Raw genomic sequence first — 21,687 nt, 5'->3', positions numbered from 1 at the left:
AAGATAAAACTTGCAATGTTCTTATACGAAAGGAAGAATAAACATCATGTTTTGTCCACAAGACAGTCCCTTTTCCTAGTATTTGTGAGAGATGGTCTTTTAATGTACAGTGCTGGGCAGGCACTTTAGTGACAACATAAAAATTATAGTGGTTAGAAAAAGTGGAATATTACCAACTATAAATTAAAACAACCAAATCTGTATTTTTTGGCCCAACTACTAGAGAGATATGTATGTATACTTAAGAAATTAATTTTAAAAACCTAGATGTACTGCTATGAAGATTCTTTTGAGCAGAATTTCTGCTGAATAAAGCATCATATATTATTAGATTACAAGAGAGATCTTTGCTGACTTATCCAACAGTGATCTATTTACAGGAAAGGTGTGTTACCTGGCAATTTACCAACTAGAATTTCTGAATACTCAATGCAAATCTTGACTCTACCACACCAAATGACCAAATCACACAACAGAGTACAAGATCACAATGGGATTAACAATATGCTGTTTTCAGGGTGGTAAAATAAAGAGAAAATGGGGTGGGGATGAGAAGAGGAATACCACCTGGGTCAACAGGAATAAATTCTCAATTTACAATTTTAATTCATTTCTACTCTCCTGCTATGCTGGATAAAACAAGCTTTTACTGTATTATTATATTTTAGGGAGGAAAGCCAAGCAAGTAACTTGGTGTAATGTTACCTTGCATATTACCTATTGGTACCAAGGGAGCGTATGGAAATAAAGCACCTCGAGAGAGGACTGAGAAAAGTGAGATAGAAAGGCGTTTTGTTTGTGCTAACCTAAATCATCAACTATAAAAAGTTAAAACACTCCTCTCCTCCCTCACAACATACTTAAAATAGAAAAACTGTTTTTCTTAGAATATATATAAATAAGGGAGAAACAGGATCCATAAAGTGACTTTGGATGAACTCAATGTAAAGAACTGATTAAAACACGAAATTTAAAATACACTAAGGTCTCCCACAAATCAATTTCTCCAATAAACAAATCTTCAAAGAAAAGCTTCTGTCTGAACCAGAACAACCTCAAAGAATCATCAGACAATATAAAATGGAGTAAATATTTCCAAATTATTTACTGAGGTTTCTTCAAGCCTCAGACTCTCAGTTTAATTTATGGTTTAAAAACATTACAGAATAATGTTAAAAACTTTTCATTATTCTACATACTAATTTAGAGGTCATGAGGATTTATTTTTAATGATGCAAGGCACTTTTCTTTTTTGGGCTTCATTTAGGAAAAAAATAGTGCTACATTGGTTTATTCTATTTAGAACCATTTTGGATAAAGAAAAACAAGCTAAGCAACTCTAAAAGAACAAACACATTGGCTTTTAAGAAATGCAAAAAGCATCTTTTGTTCATTAAACTTTTTCTACAGACTAAACAAATTAGGAAGGAAGCAATACTTGGATCATCTTTAAGTAGTTGGCTAATGTCATGATTTCAAGATTAATAATAAAGGATCAAGAATTTCTTTTTTAAACAGAAAAGGGTAAATAAGCTATTTAATTATACTAAAAAAGAAATGTGCAAGATTTTGTTAATGTTTCTGTAAGAGGCTCCATCATAAAACTGAACTGTAAAATTATTTTTTAAATGTAATATATAGAACACAAAATGAATTTTTAGCAAACTTTAAGAAATTCTGTTATAAATTACCCAGATTTTATAAACAAATCCCTCTAACTTGCATTTTGTTTAAAGTAATAACTTTATATCATACAAATAAATTTCAAGTATGAAAAAGTGCATTATTGCAATAATACCTCTTTGCAAGTCCAAAATTCTTGGTTTATAATAAAACTGTAAAGTGTTTAAAAAAAAAAAAGGGAAGAAAAGGAGTAAAACCATCAGTGCCATCTATTGCAGAAATCCAACATCTTAAAATGTTGCTTAACAAGTTGCAAAGAAACACATCTGGAAGCAACATACAATTGAAAAGAAACTAGTTGTGTTTTTACCATTTTACATTATTATTCTCTCTAGTGTTTTCTCCTTCCCCAAAAGAAATTCACATCCTCTATATGTTGCTCTTGATTTAGCCATTCTGTGCCGTCGCAACTTGCATGCTTCCAAAATCATCATCTTCTTCAAGTGTTCTCTTCAAACTGCCTAAAATTGATTACATGAACATAAAAGATAATGGGAACTTAAATAAATTCATTTATTAGAATGTTACACCTAATAAAAGTTTCATTTTTAATGAAGTGTTGCCATGTATATATACTATGAAAATTCCATGACTAAACTTCCAGCAAACTTTAGTAAATTCTCTTGTTATGAATTACCCAAATAACTTTGTATCTTCATAACAGGATACATTTCCCTCTTGAGAATTTATCATTTACAATATGTAAGACAAGCTTAACAAATTTTTAAAATAGTTTCAAATTAGAAGTTTTAGAGATAATGGTACATAAATAAGTGGTTTTATAAAGTTTATATTTTTTAGGTACCATAATCATGTGACTTAGGACATAAAACTTAAGAAATTAATTTTAGATTTGTATGATTTTATTTTGTAGATATAATTATCTTTGTTTTCATAGATGCCGCTGAAAATATTTTTCCACTGAAGCTATGGTTTTTATAAACCAACAAAACTAGAGGTGAGAAAAAGGGTGGCAGGCAACAGATTCTTCACATCAGTCTGTTAGTAGAGAAATTTCTCACATAGAATCAAAGCTGTCCCTATATACTCAAAAGGTATAATAAAAAAAAAAAAGTATCTCAATGGAGGAAAACTTGAGGGAACAATAACTGGTAAAGCAGATGCTATATTATATGTCTAACAATGGTGTGGCCTTAAATATATGCTCTAATGGTTGTGCTAAATCACAGTAATTATGTTAAGTCAGAGGGCAGATTCCAACATGAAACTAATGTGTCACTGTAATCAAATAAGGATAAAAATATAAATTAATACAACGGGATAAAGAGGATAATATGCTAGCCATGCTAGCCATAAAAGGCTAAATACCACTGCTCTAACTGAGTTTCAGATGAGGTGCTGCACTTGCCTTCTACTAAGGGAGGTAAGGTACAAATAACTAATGCAAGATAAAGTGAGGGGTAGAGATAAAGGAGTTTCAAATGACAGGACTGGAGGAACAGTAAGTTAATCATCATGTCTTCTTAAGGCGGTAACACCTGAACTAAGTTTTAAAAAAGACTGAATGTGATGCTTTCTAGGTGGAAAAAAAGACACAAAAGAAACCATCATGGAGTGGATATATAAAGAGGAACAGAGGGATATCAAAAAAGATCAGAAGAGCCTTTGATTAGGGTCTATGACACTATCTGTGTTTTTTTCTGTAGGAATTATTCCAATGAAGGCTTTTGTACAGGAAAAACATCACAATTAGAACTATCTTTAGTGAAAATAAATCTGGCCACAATGTTCAGAACAGGCCAAATAAAAAGTTTGGACAGGAGGCCCAGATGGGACTGAACTAATTAAGATTAAGGGTACTATAAAAGAGGGACGGGCCCTGGCTGGTGTGGCTAGTGGACTAGGCGCTAGTCTGCAGACGGGAAGGTCGCTGGATCAGTTCCCAGTCGGGGCACATGCATGGGTTGTGGGCCAGGTCCCCAGTTGGGGGTGTGAGAGAGGCAACTCATTAGTTGTTTCTCTCACACATCAGTGTTTCTCTTCCTCTTTCTCCCTCCCCTGTCTCTAAAAATATTAAAAAATAAAACAAAGAGAGAAGGAACTTTAAAGGTACCGAGGAAACAGACCTTAGCAGATCTGGAAATAACTAGATGGAGGTGGCAAAAGAAAGAAAAGCATTAATGGCCTTGGCCGGGTAAGTGAGTTCATTAGAATGCCATCTCCAATATGCCAAGGTTGTGGGTTTAATCCCAGTCAGGGCACATACAAGAATCAACCAATGAATGCATAAATAATAGGAACAACAAATGGATGTTTCTCTCTCTCTCAAAATCCATAAATAAAATTTAAGAAAAAAGTTAAATGACAACTAGGAAGTTGCATCTGAGGGATGAATGTATAACATTACCACCATGGGCTGTGCAATATTGTGAAGTGCTGGCCTTGTGGTTCAGATCCCCAGTGCGACACATTACCAGGCCCCACACAAAGCAGGTATGTAACCTGTCCTTCCTATTGTATAAGGTGTTTGGTTCCAAAAAGAATGAAATGAACTTTGGGAGAGAAAAAGCACAAATAACTAAATTCCATAGTACTCTAACAGAGTAAAAAGAACAGAGCAAACAAGGGTAACAAGATCTTGGAGAAGGAAGGTAAAAGTTATAAGATTTTGTGAGTGTGATTGAATCATTAACTTTGAAAATGGGGAAGGGGGCTCTGAAATAGGGATGGGAGAAAGGATTGAAATATCCATGGCAAGAGAAAAACTGGTTACTTGACATTAATCACTAACTTGAAACATACTTTCATTCAGTAACCACCATTTATTCTTAAAAAGATCACTCAGCAGATAATACACATCTATTCATTATAAAATTAAAATCTGAAATTATCTTGTTTTAATTCAATAGTCTATTCAAAGTTTTCTAAACAATTTAAATTGTTCAATGTAACTTGTAAGAAGCAAAATATGCTTCTTTTCTGCCTTTTATACCATCATCTTTTTCCCCACCACTTTCTCAAAATGAAAAAATCCTTACCTGTGGTACCAGAATGGACAGATAATGACCTTTCTATCTGGAGTGGTGACATCATCTGTATCGTTAATTTTGCTAGGTAGATGGCTTCATATTCCTTAAAAAATTATAATTTCAACATATATTTATATTGTTGGATACCCAAAACAGTAAGTGATGTGTACATTATTGGTATTCTTAGTTTATACTGAAAAATCAAGTACTATATTGTTGTAAGAGAAAGGCAGGCTTAAAATTTTTATCTCAAATTTCACATTTACTGATGAAACTTTAAATTAAGGCAGGCCAAGGCCAACAAGTTACACTAGGGTATCACACACTTAACTATTAGTCAGTATGTGTCTGGGCATTATGATAAGATAAGTACGATACTTTCACTACTATTATTCTGATAGATGAAGATTTAATGAGAAAGCAGGGATAAAACAATTAGACTGAGGGAGTGGGGACTGCTGGGTGGAGAGGGGGGCAAAGGGGAAAAATCAGGACAACTGTAATAGCATAATCAAGAAAATATAATTTAAAAAAATTAGAAAAGTGGCAAAGTTATAATTTGAAGATGAGATGAAATGCTAAGATAATTAACTAGAAAATTTTTTAGAATCAATAAGAATTTAATAAAGTTGCCAACTGAAAACTTAATAAAAACCAGTAGCTTTCGTATATACAAATAGCCAATTAGAAAATGTACTGGAAGAAGAAACAATCTCATTTCTAATGGGAACAAAAGAAAAATAGGAATAAATTTCATAAATGCAAATATTCTGTGCAGAGAAAACTTTAAAACACTAATGGATATGGAAGTTGATCTGAGTAATTTGAACATGTTCTTAAAGTGAAAGAATAAATATTTAAAGGGGCCATTTCTTTCTGAACTACGAATGTAAAGAGAATATTATTAAAAACAAGTATAAAAAAATTACAGGACTTCTTCCAGTAGAGTTAACACTAAGATATAAATGTAAGAACCTGCCAGGAAAGTTCTAGAAAGAACAATGTGGGGATCTTGAGCCATACCATAAATTGTTTATATATTATTTAAAATTGATACAGGTGCAGCAATAAGGAGATCAATGGGACAATACAAAGTACAGATATACACGCAAGTACAGATCAGAATTTGCTATGAATTAAAAAAAAAAAACATTTCAAATCAGCTGGCTAAAGACAGATTTCCCTAATAAACTCTTATAAACCAATGAGAAAGAGACCTACAACCTGTATGAAAAATGGGCAAACCATAAGGACTTGCAACTCTTACCACCATTATAACAATAACCAAAAAGCTTGTTAAAATACTTTTGACTATTGATATTGATTATGGTATGGCCAAACAGGTACTCCTTGTTTCTTGGTGGTGTTAAGATTATATTATGTCAGCCTTTTTAGAGTCAATTTGACATCACATTTCAAATGCCCTCTAACCCAGCAATTCCACTTTGATCAGTTATTTTACAGGGATATTCACACATGTAAACAGATATACCTATTATTTCTTGCAATACTGTTTATAATCATGAAAGGCTAGAAACAATCTAAAGGCCTATGTATAAGGAACTGGTCATATAAAATTGTTATATATGTACATATACATATAAAAATATTCTGTAGATAGAGCTATATATGCTTTTTAAGAATGATCTTTAAGACACTATGGAGATTTATTTTTCATTTTATTCTCCATAGGCATTGTTGAATTTAAAATTTTTTAACAATGAGTATGTACAACTTTTGCAAATACAGAAATCAGAATAAAAAGATGTTTTTACACAACAGTGTTAATAGGTGCTCTTAAACTGCGGTTAGCTTTGTGTTCTATAATATAAAATGGAATAAAAAACATTTTACACAAGGTAAAGATAGAGATACCACTGTTTCCCTTTTAAGTGAAATAAAAATTAAAAGTAAATTAAAAACAAAAATGAGGTAAGATTTAAAGTATGGTAACTGAGACAACATATATTGATGTCTAAACCTAAGATGTATTCCTGCATAACTGGATGTAATCAGCCATAGCATGTTCTATAACCTATGATTTTCCTTCCTGGAAAAAATTAAATGAGTCTAATTAGATAATCATCTTTTTTAGTGCATCTTCCAGGCACCAGCAAAATCTGAAAAAATATGGAAAAAAAAAAAGCATATAAAATTTGAAAAGCTGTTCTATATAGTACACTTAAAAATCAAAACTTTGTATGTGTGACCAAACTGTAGGAAAAAAATGGAAGGAATTTCTAACATTAATTATTAATCTTATATTTAACAATGTGTCTTTAATCACTTTTTCTGGTAATGGCAGCTTTTAAGAAAACTCTTTTGGCCACAATACCCAAAGCAATATACAGATTTAATGCAATCCCCATCAAAATCCCAATGTCATTTTTTTTTAAAGGGGAAAGAAACAAAACTCCATCACATTTTATAGAACCACAGAAGACTTCAAATAGTCAAAGCGATCCTGAGAAAAAAGAACAAAGCTGGGGGTATCACAGTAGCAGACTTCAAATTATACTATAGAGCTAAGATCATCAAAACAGGATGGTACTGGCAGAAAAACACACAGACCAAAGGAACAGAAGTGAGAACCCAGAAATAAAACCACATGTATATGGGCAAATAATTTTTGACAAAGGAGCCAAAAACACACAGAGGAGAAAAGAAGGCCTCTTCAATATATGGTGCTGGGAAAATTGGAAAGCCACATGCAAAAGAATGAAATCAGATTATAGTTTGTCCCTTTGTATAAAAATTAATTCAAAATGGATCAAAGACCTAAATATAAGATCTGAAAATATAAATTACATAGAAGCAAGCACAGGTACTAAACTTACAGACCTTGTTCATAGAGAGTTTTATGCATTTGATCCCAAAGGCAAGGGAAGTAAAGGCAAAAAGAAATTAATGGGACTATATCAAACTAAAAAGCTTCTGCAGACTTCTGGTGAAGATGGAGGCGTAGGTAGACATGTCTCCCTCCACAACTAAGAAGGAATACAACTACCTCAAAACTGGAGACAACCAGAAGTTCCAGAAAACTGAGCTACATGACAGTCCAACAAACAAAGACGTAATGAAGAAATACTCATCCTACACAGGAGGATCGGAGAGGACTCCGTGTGGAGGCGGAGGCAGAAAGCGCAGTCACACATTAAAAAAAAGTAGGGAGGAACACCTGGGAAACGATCCTAGCCCCAGACCAGATGGTACAGTTCATGGTTCCAGTGTCAGAGGAAAATAAAGCCTCATGGCTTCTGACTGTGCAAACCAGTGGGGGTTCGGGCGAAGGAAGAAACTGCTGGTCTCTCGCAGAGTCCGTTTGTTTAGAGGCCCCCATGGTCCTAGAACATCCACAAACCCACTCACTCTGGGAACCACAACCAGGGCAACAACTAGAGAGGCATGAGTCCCATACAGGAAGTGGGAGAAGTGCCTTGGCGAGTGCTGAGCAAGCCGTATTGTTCCCTCTCTGATCCCTCCCCCACATACAGTGCCACAATGTGGTGAAACAGGTCTCCCCATACTGACAAATACTTAGGGCTCCGCCCCTTACAACGTGACAGGTACGACAGCTCTACCTAAGACACAGAGACAAACACAGGAGCCTGTCAAGTTGAGGAGACAGAGAACTATGGCCCAAATGAGGGAACAGATCAAGGTTCCAGTGGGAGAACTAAGCAACAAGGAGATAGCCAACCTAACAGGCACAGAGTTCAAAACACTGGTAATAAAGATGCTCACAGACTTAACAGGTATGCCTGAGTACGGAAAATGTACAAGGGAAGAAGTGAAGGCTATGCTAAGTGGAATGAAGGAAAGTCCATACAAAATCAATGGTGAAGGGAAGGAAACTAGGGTTCAAATCAATGATTTGGAACAGAAGGACGAAATAAACAGTCAAGCAGTACAGAATGAAAAACAAGAATTGAAAAAAACAAGGAGGGGCTTAGGAACCTCTGGGACAACTTTAAACATGCCAACATCTGAATCATAGGGGTGCCAGAAGGAGGAGAGGAAGAGCAAGGTACTGAAAACTTTTGTGAAAAAACAATGAAGGAGAACTTCCCTAATTTGGTGAAGGAAATAGACATACAAGTCCAGGAAGCACAGAGAGTCCCAAACAAGCTAGACCGAAAGAGGACAACACCAATATACATCATAATTAAAATGACAAAGGTTAAAGATAAGAGAATCTTAAAAGCAGTAAGAGAAAAGAAGAGTTACTTACAAAGGGGTTCCTATTTGCTAACAACTCAATACCAAACTGATTTATCAAAAGACACTCAGCAGGCACAGTGGAACTAGCAAGAAGTATTCAAAGTGATGAAAAGCAAGGACCTACAACCAAGATTACTCTATCCAGCAAAGCTATCATTAAGAATGGAAGGGCAGATAAAGTGCTCCCTGGACAAGGTAAAGCTAAAGGAGTTCATCATCATCAAGCCATTATTATATGAAATGTTAAAGGGACTTAAATTTAAGAAAAAGAGGATCAAAACTATGAACATTAAAATGACAACAAACTCACAAGTATCAACAACAGAACCTAAAAAAAAATAAAAACAAAAACAAACTAAGCAGATAACCAGAACAGTAACAGAATCATTGATATGGGGATCATTTGGAGGGTTATCAGCTGAGAATGGGAAGGGGGAGAAATGGGAAAATGGTGCCGGGATTAAGATGCATAATTGGTTGGTACAAAATAGATGGGGAAGTTAAGAATAGTATAGGAAAGGATGAAGCCAAAGAACTTACATGCACGATCCATGGACATGAACTAATAAGGAGGATGGGATTGCGGGATGGAAGGGGAGTACTGGGTGGAGGGAAGCAAAAGGAAAAGAAATCGGGACAACTGTAACAGTATAATCAATAAAATATACTTTAAAAACAAACAAACAAAAAAACCCCAACAACAAAATAAAAAAGCAACCAACCAAACTGGAGATATTTGCTAACAACTCAATACCAAACAATCCAAGTAAAAAATGAGCAGCAGACCTGAACAGACACCTTTCCCAAGAACATAAAAATGTTTAACAGATCTATGAAAAGATGTTTAACTTCACTAGCTATGAGGGAAATGTAAATTAAAAACAATGAGATTCTACCTCACACTTGTTAGAATGACTATTATCAACAAGAAAAGTAATAACAAGTGCTGGAACCGGCTATGGAGAAAAGGGAACCCTTCTTCACTCCTGGTGGGAATGTAGACTGGTACAGCCACTATGGAAAACAGTCTGGCGGTTCCTCAAAAAATTAAGAATAGAGTTACCATTTAACACAGCAACACTTGCCTTGGTACCTACCAAAAAAACTCGAAAACATTTATTTGCAAAGATGTATGCATCCCTATGTTCATTGCAGCATTATTCATGGTGGCTAAGTCATGGAGACAACCAAAGTGTCCTTCAATAGAAGAATGGATAAAGATGTGGTACATATATACAATGCAATACTACTCAGCCATAAGAGAAGATGAAATACTGTCATTTCTGACAACGTGGCTGAACCTTGAGAATATTATGCTAAGTGGAAAAAAGTCAGTTAGAAAAAGCTAAGAACCATATGATTTCACTCATATGTAGGACATAAAACTGAAACTCATAGATACAGACAACAGTATGGTGGTTACCAGAGGGAAGAGGGATAAAGGGGGCCAAATATATGGTGACAGAAGATGGTCTGAATTTGGGTGTACACTTGAAACCTATATGATCCTAAATGTCACCCCAATAAATATAATTAAAAAAAGAAAAATTCTTTTAAATAGAAATCTAACCTTGAAAGAAGAATCAAATCAGAGTATGGCAATTTTTAAGTATTTACAAAGTAAATTCTACACCTAAATTATATGAACATTAGATTTTAATTATCCTACTTTCTGACTGCCTTAAAGGGGAAGAAAAGTTACCTGAAGTTGATGGACAAATCCAGCATTAGGATTAATACAAAATCTTCTTTCTTGAACATAAGCAAATGCATCTCTAAAAACAGAAAATTAAGGCACTGTTATTAGTTCATGAATTAATTTTTCCGGAATTCATCTAAAATAGAAACATCTAAAAATTTATCTAAAATAGGAAATCATAATCATACAGCTTATACTCCAGAGTAGTAGTGAGTTGTACTAGAAAACTGATAGCATGGTCAGACGAATTACAATAAAATGGGATTATAATTCCTATCTTGGAGGGCTATTGGAAGATGGTAGTAAGTGTCAAACTCCTTGTAGAGAATCTGTCACATAGTATTTTATTGTACATACTTAAAATATTAAATTGGTCAAATGAGAAGTATATCTACTTCTTTGTGTTGTTATGAAATTTAAATGAGACAAAAATGCCTAGAATAGTACTCGGAACATAGCAGAGACCCAATAAATGGGAGTTACTTTCACTATTATTACTGACAAGACACCAATTAGAGAATATATAAAACAAAGTCTCCCAATGCTTGTTAATCTTTTTCATTAAATAAAGCATTTGTATTCAAATAATATTCCTTTAAGAACTGATAATTTTAGGCAAACCTTTTCATTATAACTTAAATGCAAAGGATACAAAAAAAAAAAAACAAAACCCCAAAACAACTGAATAAGCATTTGACTGTTTATTATGTGTTAGGCATGTGGCTCCAATGCTGAACATAGCTCAAATGAAGACCGAAATGGGGATCTTGGTATAAGATGGAGAGGTTTAAAAGTGCATGTCATATTAAGTTTCACTGGCCATGTTAAGAATTATTAAGGATCAGAAACCTTTGAGAGCTTCCTGAAGTTAAGGAGATGATACAATCAGATCAGATTTATCTTTTGAAAAGATCATTCCAACTGCAGTGTCAAGAACAGAACAGACTGGGGAAAAGAATACAGGAGACCACTAAGAAGGTTCCTATTGGAAGAGTCCAAGGAAGGCGCAACTGGAGCTTGGGTAAGGTGATTAAATGATGACATGAAAGATATACTCCATGTATTGGACTGGCCAGAGAGTCCATGTTTTTTTCCTGTAAAATAAAAGGCACATTTTCCATTTTCACCAATAACTTTACTCATTTGGCTATTTTGAGTATGTCAGCTGTCTCCCACTATTGGGTTCTAGTAGGTAGAGGCCAGGGGTGCTGCTAAACACCTTCCAATGCATAAGACAGCCCCACAGCAAAGAATTGTTTGGCCAAAATGTCAATAGTACCAAGATACTTTGAAAACCACTCTGACACATTCAATCAGTCCCAGCACCGTCTCCATACACTACACAAATCTTTTGTGTGTGTTTCCATTGCGTTTTTACCTTTCTTGAAATAATAAATCATGATATGTTGAAAATGTTGCACATTTTCTTCTATCTTTAATATTAAAAGGGCTACACAAAACTTTACCAATTTTGATATTTAAAAAAAATTCATGCTGATATGACAGCCGTCACAATACAATCTAACAAAACTTTTGAATGAAGTTAAAGACAACTAAGTGCTACTAGAGCCATCTTATGGAAAAAAAACCAAATGAACTTTTTGGCCAACCCAATATATTTTAGGACATAAAACACACAGGACTGGGTAAAAGATCAGTTTGGAAGATGAGGAGTAAAAGAGAAGGAGATGTCAATGATTGCAAGATTTCTAATCTGTATAACACACAATAAGAAAACAAACACTACACTAGCCAGCTTTTTGCTTTACTTTAGGGTGAGAAGCTCATGACCGCTTCTCTCTCTTTTTATCTTTGTAGATGCTTGGAAAAGATAATTTTAGATAAGAAAGACTATACTAAATTATGAATAGAAGCTAAAACAATTCCTAAGTAATTTTTCATCCAACTACTGTTAAAGGAAAACATATTAGACATTTAAACAAAGAAAGTGGCCCTGGCTGGTGTGGCTCAGTGGACTGAATGCTGGCGTGCGAACCAAAAGGTCACCAGTGTGATTCCCAGTCAGGGCACATGCTTGAGGGCATGCAAGAGGCAACCACATTGATGTGTCTCTCTTCCCCTCTTTCTGAAAATAAATAAATAAAAATCTTAAAAAAAAAAAAAAAAACAGAAGGAAATTGGCCTTGGCTGGTGCGGTTCAGTGGATTGAGAACCAGCCTGAGAACCAAACAGTCGCTTGTTGATTCCCAGTCGGGGCACATGCATGGGTTGCAGGCCAGCCCCAGTTGGGGGCGTGCGAGAGGCAACCACACATTGATGTTTCCCTCTCTTTTACCCTCCTTTCCCCTCTTTCTAAAAATAAATAAAATCTTTAAAAAAATTAAATAAACAAGGAAAGCAGAAAGCAATAACATGTGTCTAGGAGTTCTTAAACTCAAGACTAACCAGTTTCTAGCAGTAAGTAGTTTTCCATAGATTACTGAACTCTCCTTGGCTTCTTAAAATAACAACAGCATTAGCTCCATAAAACCAAAAAATTTAGCCTAGATAAGGTAAACAAGCTACAAAGGTTAAGAGACTAAGCATGGGTTATAAGGGGTACCTCATAAAAAATAACTAGATAACAAAATCAAAAGAACATTAACTTCAAACTCCCAACATCTCCATTAAGTTCTATTTTAGTAAGATTTAAATTGTGGCTAGGTTTCAGAGTACTTTCTTACCTGTACTTCATTCCAAATGTTTCCATAATGTATGCAATAACAAAGGCAGCGCTGAAGAGGGGGAAAAATTTTAGGAAAAAAAAACAAAACAGAAAACACAACTCATTAATTAAATGCTACAGAAAAAAAGGATGATCTTAAACTTCATACCTCCTGGAGATCCCTGCATTTCCATGGACAAGAACTTTTCCTGAAAAACAAGGAATAGTTATTCTGATAGAAAAAGACCTGATTCAACAGCTAAAATATATTGAAACTCTGTACTGTACTACATTAAAATAAATCTTTTCTTCAACATTTTATATATACCACTTGGATATTTATAAATATTCAAACTGTTACAATTTATTTGCACTAACTGTGTGGAGAATATAACAGACTTTTAGGTTTAAGAGATTTAAAGCTGACCTAGAATTTGAAAATAGTTCCATGGGGATATTTAAGAAAGGCTAATGAAACTAAAAAAGAAGTCAAGAAAACACAAACTGGGGATAGTCCATTATATATAATTACAACTTCCATATCCTGAATTTAAAATGAATAGTAACTAAAAAATTAACTAAACAAATAATCTCCTAAAAATAAACATTAGCTAAGTAAATATTTACCTCCAGTTTGTAAGCTCCCATCAATAAATTCTTTAGTCTGAAGGCAGAGACAATGTGTTATAATAAAACATGTAGATTAACAAACATAGAGTGAAACAAAATATACTGAAAATAATTTCCTGCTAATATATATGAATAAAAATTACATTAAAGAATTTTCAAAATGCTACAAATACAACTATTTCAGGTTTTAAAAATTATATAGGAATTAAAATTTAATTGAAGTCAATAAATTCAAAGTGTGATTTCTCAAATTTTAGGAGATAATAAAAAGGTTTTAAAAATAATAAATATTAAAAAAATTTGTAATCCCACAATTTTCAGTCATAACAAAGTAAAAGTTTTAGAACCACAATTAAGTGGTCAAACCATAAATAAATTTTAAATGATATTAAAATGCTGATACCTACCATGGGAAAAAAACGTATTATATTTTCAACTGGATTATCTGCAATATCCAAGACTAAATATCTGAAAATAAAATATTTTGTGATAAGCATACTTTCAGATAAAACTCATTATGTATTAAAAACTTTGAAAACTTCTAGACAACCATATAAGAATGCAAAACAACTTTCAAAGTATCATATTCCCAAGAACTAGACAATACATTTTCTATTGCTCAAAACAGGATTTAAAGTCTTAAATAACATTAAAACTTCTCTGAATTTTTAGTATAAAATAATCTGTCTAGTTAAAATAGAAACATCACAAGTAGGAAAAGATGTTCCCCTAAATCAGAGTGGTCCTAGAAAATAAAGACAGAAAGTGCATGAATTCATTCTTCTTCTATTTCCACCACTTCCCTATGACTAGAATAGAAGATTCTTCTCTGAATGGCCTTGTGATCCACACCTCCTTATAATTCAGAGAAGCCTAAAGTCTGAAAGAGAAGGAGCTAACAAAAACTGAAGGCAGTCTGAAGGAGCCATGAGTCAAACATTCACTGTTTAAACTAACATTCAGTAGGATAAAAATGTCAAGAGACCACCTGTCCTAGAATTTTACACTTTGGAAAACAGTTAAAGTAAGACATTATTATTAATATGCTAGGCTTTTTGTGTGTGTGAAAACTTCCATATCTAAACTATTTAAGATAACCTGCTTATTAACACAACTATAAATAAGTTAATAAAATTAATTTTTAACATCAGTATTGTTTTAAAAATTACAGTTAATGATCATCAGGGCTTATGAAAGAGAAACTGGAGCTCAGGATCCAAGGATAATCCAATGGAAAAACCATAAGGATTCTGACAATGAAGAATATCCTAAAGTGATTGGGCAGGCCTGATATATAAAACATTGCTTTGGGGGAAAAAAGGTTAATTCAGAGTCAAACTAAAATATTTTACTGCATGTCATTTTGAAGGTCAAAAACTACTAGTTGACCTATCAATCTATAAGCCAGTACTCTAAGTACTCTTAAGTCTAAGGAGAAAACATTCTCCCTTTAGGAAAAAGAACCTTCTCAGGGTATTAAAAATAAATGTGTAGTATGGCATTTTAAAATATAACATTTTCATTTTCTATAATATACATAAATCTGTATGTATTATGCATAATACACATATACAATAGAGAAATATTTAGAAGGAAATATAGCAAAATGTTAACTAAAGTGTATTTTCTGGGTTGTGGAATTATGAATGACTTCTAAAATATTTTTCTTGGTATCATTCCAGTTTGTCCAAAGTATGTATACAGGACAAGTATTTCTTTTACAATTAGGAAAAAAGCAATCTTATTTTAAAATACAGACATACATCTTTTAAAACTAGTTTTTATTAACTGAGAAATATGTACATGTAGTCTATAAAATATATCTGCAGTGAAAAATAGGTCCCTATACCATCCTAGACCCTGAATTTCCCTTCTCAGAGGCAGTGACTGTCAAGTTTCTAGTCTATTGATCCAGAAATTTTCTATACATATACAAGAATATATATGTCTAATGCTTTTAATTTATTTTTAAATATAGTGAGAGTATACATGGTCTGTACCTTGATTTTTCTTTCTTTTTTTAAATACTCAACCAAGGATATATTTATTGATTTGAGAGAGAGAGACAGAAAGAGAGAGAGAGAAAAAGAGAAAGAGAGAGAACCATCAATGTGAGAAACATCAATCACGTTCCAATTAGGGATTAGACCACCAACCTAGGTATGTGCCCTGCCTGGGAATCAAACCTGCAAACTTCTGGTATACAGGACGACACTCCAACTGAGTCACCCAGCCAAGACTGATTTTTCTTTTCTTTCTTTTTTTTTTTTTTAAAGGATTTTATTTATTTACTTTTAGATAGAGGAGAAGGGGGGAAGAAAGAGAGGGAGAGAACATCAATGTGTGAGAAATACATCCATTGGTTGCCTCTCACATGCCCCCAACTGGGGATCTGGCCCGAAACCCAGGCAAGTGCCCTGACTGGGATTCAAACAGGCAAGCTTTGGGTTTCCAGGCCAGTGCTCAGTCCACTGAGCCACACCAGCCAGGGCAAGACTGACTTTTCTTTTAATAAACCTTAGGAGATTATTCCATATCAACACACAGAGAAATGTTTCATTCTTCTTCATGGTTACAGTATTCTATTGTGTGTTCACACGATATATTTCACAGTGTCTTCTACTGATGGCCATTCAGGTTGCTGTCATTTTTACAAACAATATAGCAGAGCATTAAAATATTTTTAACATAAATGCTTTTATATAGACACAAAATATCTCTAGAATGATACTCAAGGAAGAATTTTGATAATAACTGCCTCCCAGGAGACAAAGCTAGCTGTCGAGATTTAGAGAAGGAAAGAGACTTTCATTATGTACCTTTTTGTACCAAGTGTACTATACTCTTAATTTTAAAAATAAACTTATAGAACATTAAAAATCATTACATGTTCAATAGCACTCATTATAAGATAAAGGAGAAAGGCAAATTAATATTATATTAAACACTTTTTAATCCAGTAGATTTGGAAAAATCTTTAATGTTTTATAATTCTGTTTTGGAGAAATACCAAAAAAGCAAACAAACAAACAAACAAACAAACCCAGAGTCATTCTTGTAATTCCACAGTGGAAATGTAGACTAATCCAATTCACAGGAGGGCAAGTTACAACATCTATTAAAATTTTAAATACCCAAATCCAGCAATTCCACATCTACAAACTTATCCTACTGATGTATTTATATATGAATACTGACATGTACAGGGATACTTACTATATGTGATATTAGCAAGTCTGGAAACAATCTAAATGTCCAACAATAGGAGAAGGGTTGAATAAATTTTATTGTAGTCATACAGTGGATTACTGTATGACTTAAAAAGAATAATGCATCTCTCAGTAACAACATAAAGCAACCCCCCACCCCCTAAAAAAGCCAGTATATAAAAACAAAAGTTTATTTGTAGGAAATATGCTTACATATGTAACATTACTCTAAAAGGATACTCAAAAAATAAGTAACAATTGGGATGCCTTTAGGAGGGGCCTTGAGTATCCCCTTGAACACAGGAATAGGGAAATCTACTTTACCATACACATTCTTCTGAACGTTTAGAATTCTGCATTATGTGCATGAATTACTTATTTAAAATATTTTAAAGAAAATTTATTTTTGCTGCACATAACATTTTAATAAATCATGGCAATAATTCTTACCTAAATAATTGTTGAAAGTTTGGTTTAATAAAGTTTGCTTCAATATTTTGTCTTATGCATATTATATGGGTTATTCCATGTTTCTGTAGTATAGGTAGCTATAAAAAAAAAAGGCAAGGGAGAGAAATAGTTTAAAATATAAAACATTATCTTACTGTAACACAGATGTTTGAAAATACACAATTTGGCATTAAAATACAGCCACATCTGAACTTTAAATAAAGGAAATTAAAGCTAATTTAAAAATAATATACCTGAAGTAATCAGCAAGAAATTTCAATGATTCACGATAATACAGTAAATGTCCTCAAAAGGTTACATCTATAATTTTAGAGCTTGATGGGAGTTTAAAGATAATTTATTTGGAAAACAATACTATATAGTATTTAAAAGCATGGGCTTTGGAGTTATGAGAGGCCAAGCTTTATATCCCAGCTCTTCTAATGACCTGAGCTCTGTGGCTGTTTTCTCATGTGAAATGGGGAAAACACTACATATTCACTGAGTGCTTGTTAAGAATTATATGTGATAACATATAAGGTGTTTAGCATAGTGCCTTCAGCACCTGTCAAGGGTTTTCTAAATAGGGGTTACACATATTGACTATAATCTTTTTTCTTTAGAGGGGACTAAGACATAAACAGTTGTTCAACATCACTGACCTAGTTAATAATAGCAACATCAGAGCCAAAAATTCTAGGTTACTCCTGGCCTCTCCCAGTACACTTTCTCTATTTCAAGGCAGAATTAATTTATACAATTCACAGAATCTAATTAAACCTTTCAGGGTTTTAAAATTCTACTAAAATTTAAAAAGGCAACTCCAAATACCTTTTTTTATCATGTGGTGCTTTTTTGGCTTGAATTATAGACCAATTTAACACAACTGTAGAAAATATCAAAATTTTATTTGCAAGTTATTATAGGTTTCAGTGAATTTATAGATAACAAGTTATTTTAATAGCCAAATGTAAATCCCATGGACTTTATACACTGATTCATATCAAATATATGTAACAGTGCCTGGAACATAGCAGTTGTTCAATAAATGAATGAACAATTCATGTTGGCATGATATATCAGAATAATCTTGAGTTTTCTATCATATGTTAATCTTAAAAATCTATATATTTAATTCCCACTTTCTACATTAAATAGTCTAGAACAGTAATACTAATAATTCATAAGAATAGTCAAAGGATAATCTATATTTGTTATGGACTGAATGTTTGTGTTTCCCATAAAATTCATATGTTGAAGCCTACACCTTCCAAGGTGATGGATTTAGCAAGTACAGGTCTTTGGGAGGTATTAGACACCTCTCAAGGTAATTGGCTTAGATGAGGTCATGGGGGTGAAGTCCTCATGATGGAATTAGTGCTCTTTTAAGAGGAAGAGCCCGTTTCCTCTCTGTTGTGTGGAGACACAGCAGAAGGCAGCCTTGGCAAGCCAGGAAGAGGGAACTCACCAAAACCTAATCTTGTTGGCACCCTGATCTCAGACTTTCCAGCCTCCAGGACTGTGAAAATCAATGTCTACTGCTGAAGATCTAGTCTTTTATTATAGGCATCCATTATTTTATTATAGCAGCCTGAGCTGATTAAGCAAATATGGTTTTCAAAAGTTTTAAATATTAATTTTTGCAGTAAATTTTCTATGTCTAGCCAAGATTAGAATTCAATTACCTTTGTCTTTTCAAGTATATCCTGAGTAAGGGGAAGGCAGGTAAGCATTTGATAAGATTATTAATTAATGTTCCATAATCACATTTATCCAACCTCCAAAATGAATTCAACATTATTTATATTTGATCTATGATATATGAAGAAGTTGTAATATCTATTAATGTGAGGAACTATAAGACAACATATAACAATCTGAAGTTATATGTTAAGGACAATAACAATTTGAAGACCTATTATGCTATTGATAAGTAAAAGCAAACCTTATCAAAGTAGAATCCACATGTAATATAGAAAAGTGTTTTTTTTACTATTCAATAGATTTGGTTATATAAAGCAAATTATGACCTTATCATACCTAAAACAATATAAAAGTTTTACAAAAGAAATACTTTATTAGTTATTATAAAGAGCCTTAATTTGTCCTTTTTAATTAAAACTGTATTTGAATGTAATGAAGGATAGGCTTAAATAATGAGTCTTAGAAAAGGAGTTTATTCTTCAACATTTCTCTATCTCCATTATAATTTTCTTTTTTAAAATCCTCATCCAAGGATATGTTTTGCGATTTTAGAGAGAGAAAGAGAAAGAAAGACTGACAGACAAGAGTGACAGATGTCGACTGGTTGCCTCCCATACATACCCCAACCAGGGACTGAACCCACAACCTAAGTATGTGCCCTGACCAGGGATCAAACCCGCAACCTTTTGGGTTTATGGGACAATACTCCAACCAGCTGAACCACCCAGCCAGGGTTCATTATAATTTTTTGTTTTGTTGTTACATATTTTTGGAATGATGGTATTCAAAGAAATATGGGTGACTCAGGATGGGAAATAATCAAATTTTGTCACACAAGTCTTTCCTCTGTCTGATAAAATCATGGTGACATTTAGAGGGAAAAGAATTTGAGGAGAAAGATCTGTAAACAAATACGTATTATTTAATAAAACATATGGTATAATGGAAATACAAAAAGCAAATAACATAATGTAAAACCATCTTTAAGAGCAGTATTTTGTGAATACTAAATTATTTGTGCAATAACTTTATATTTGTCTTTTATAAAGTTAGTCACATTTAAGTCCTACAGTTACCTACCCTATCATTTCCAACCCATCAAAATGACTAGGATGCCTCACCTGTCAAAAAGCCTTCCAGTTTCAAAACGAATGACTCTAAAAAACTCCAAGTCAATCCAAACTTACAACGACATCAAATTGTATCAGGAAAGCTTAAAATTCTACCATTTTTACAAAACCTACTGTAGGCAGGTATACATAAGAATACTGACTTCTAAATAGCCAGAGTTTAAGAGAGAACATTTGTGATACAATGTTTCACCTTTTAAATCAAAGAGAATTATGATTGTTGTAATTCACAGGGCTGAATCCACTAGGAAGTAGCAACAACATTGCTACATATATTAAAATGAAATCTATCCTCTTAACTGTGTAACTGAAGAGATCAATTTCAATTTGACTATATAAGATATTTTTACATAGTGCAATACTTTGTAATTAGGGAGCATCCAGACCTCTAAACTCTGGAAAAACAAAAATAAGATTTGAGTCATTTCAATCAAAATGAATGTGTGTGCATGCAAACACAGATAGCAACACACACACTGACCCTTGATATAGGGAAAGGTTAATTAGAAATCCTTATTTTTGGCTTTATATTTTTAGAGGGTAAATAAATCATTAAATAAAGGTCCATTCTTTAGTAAATCAAACATATGGATTTCATAAGAAAAATATAGAAACTCATTTGTGATTTGTGGTGAAACACTTGAGAATCATTGGCCCAGTACAATTTGGAAACAAGTAGGTACTTCAGAGTGACAATTACTATTAACATGCAATTATTTGTGGAACCCTCCCTCAAATAAAAATCTTACTACTAAAAAAATTAAGTACTCCAAAAAAGTTGGCAATAAAGTCTCTTGATAAACCTAATCTAAAATTCATACCTTGCTTTTCATAGCAGAAGAATATGGGCCTAAAAACAATCCAGGTAAAATTTCCTAGGAAAAAAAAATTGAGATATTTACAATCAGCAATTTAAATCTACATAAAATATGTACCATAAAAGTAGATTTGTGGAGTGTTTACATAGTTGTTAAAATAATTTGCTAAAAAGCTTGTTGTTTAGGGAGCATTTCCTAGCTACCTTGAGAAAATAACTGGAAAAACAAATGCAGACATGCTTTATATATCAAATGAGACATTCGAAGTTCAAATGTGGTTCTGAATAATATATTCCAGATATTTGAAATACCACAGTGGTCTTTCCCCCCAGTTTTACTGACAATAGTGCTTTTATAAAAAGTTTGGGTAGAATTAGTACATTGTATTGTTATCTTTTACATTAATAAGACATCTGTAATTTTACTTCTATTCTCTGTTATAATCCAGAAATACGCATAAAGAAAATCTTCCCTTTGGAATTACACAA

General features: G+C 33.2%; 1 protein-coding gene across 1 annotated transcript in view; it reads right to left on the bottom strand.

Moving 5' to 3' along the window:
* Positions 1–1,297: 1,297 nt before the first annotated feature.
* STYX (serine/threonine/tyrosine interacting protein) overlaps positions 1,298–21,687 on the bottom strand; it is a 37,309-nt gene continuing 16,919 nt past the window's right edge. The window contains exons 3-11 of the mRNA XM_090270885.1: positions 21,203–21,256; positions 17,548–17,645; positions 14,296–14,356; positions 13,886–13,922; positions 13,428–13,467; positions 13,278–13,328; positions 10,597–10,669; positions 4,683–4,776; positions 1,298–2,144 (exon numbers count right to left, since the gene is read on the bottom strand). Of these exons, the coding sequence (XP_090127011.1) occupies positions 2,071–2,144; positions 4,683–4,776; positions 10,597–10,669; positions 13,278–13,328; positions 13,428–13,467; positions 13,886–13,922; positions 14,296–14,356; positions 17,548–17,645; positions 21,203–21,256 (582 nt within the window). The 3' untranslated portion in view covers positions 1,298–2,070. The remainder of the gene's footprint in view (positions 2,145–4,682; positions 4,777–10,596; positions 10,670–13,277; positions 13,329–13,427; positions 13,468–13,885; positions 13,923–14,295; positions 14,357–17,547; positions 17,646–21,202; positions 21,257–21,687) is intronic.

This window comes from Furipterus horrens, unplaced genomic scaffold (genome assembly GCF_987537825.1).
Source record: "Furipterus horrens unplaced genomic scaffold, mFurHor1.1.pri manual_scaffold_3, whole genome shotgun sequence".
In the NCBI taxonomy this organism is placed as follows: domain Eukaryota; kingdom Metazoa; phylum Chordata; class Mammalia; order Chiroptera; family Furipteridae; genus Furipterus; species Furipterus horrens.
The sequence above is the reverse complement of the archived record's forward strand: the minus strand, read 5'-3'. Positions and strand labels throughout refer to the sequence as shown.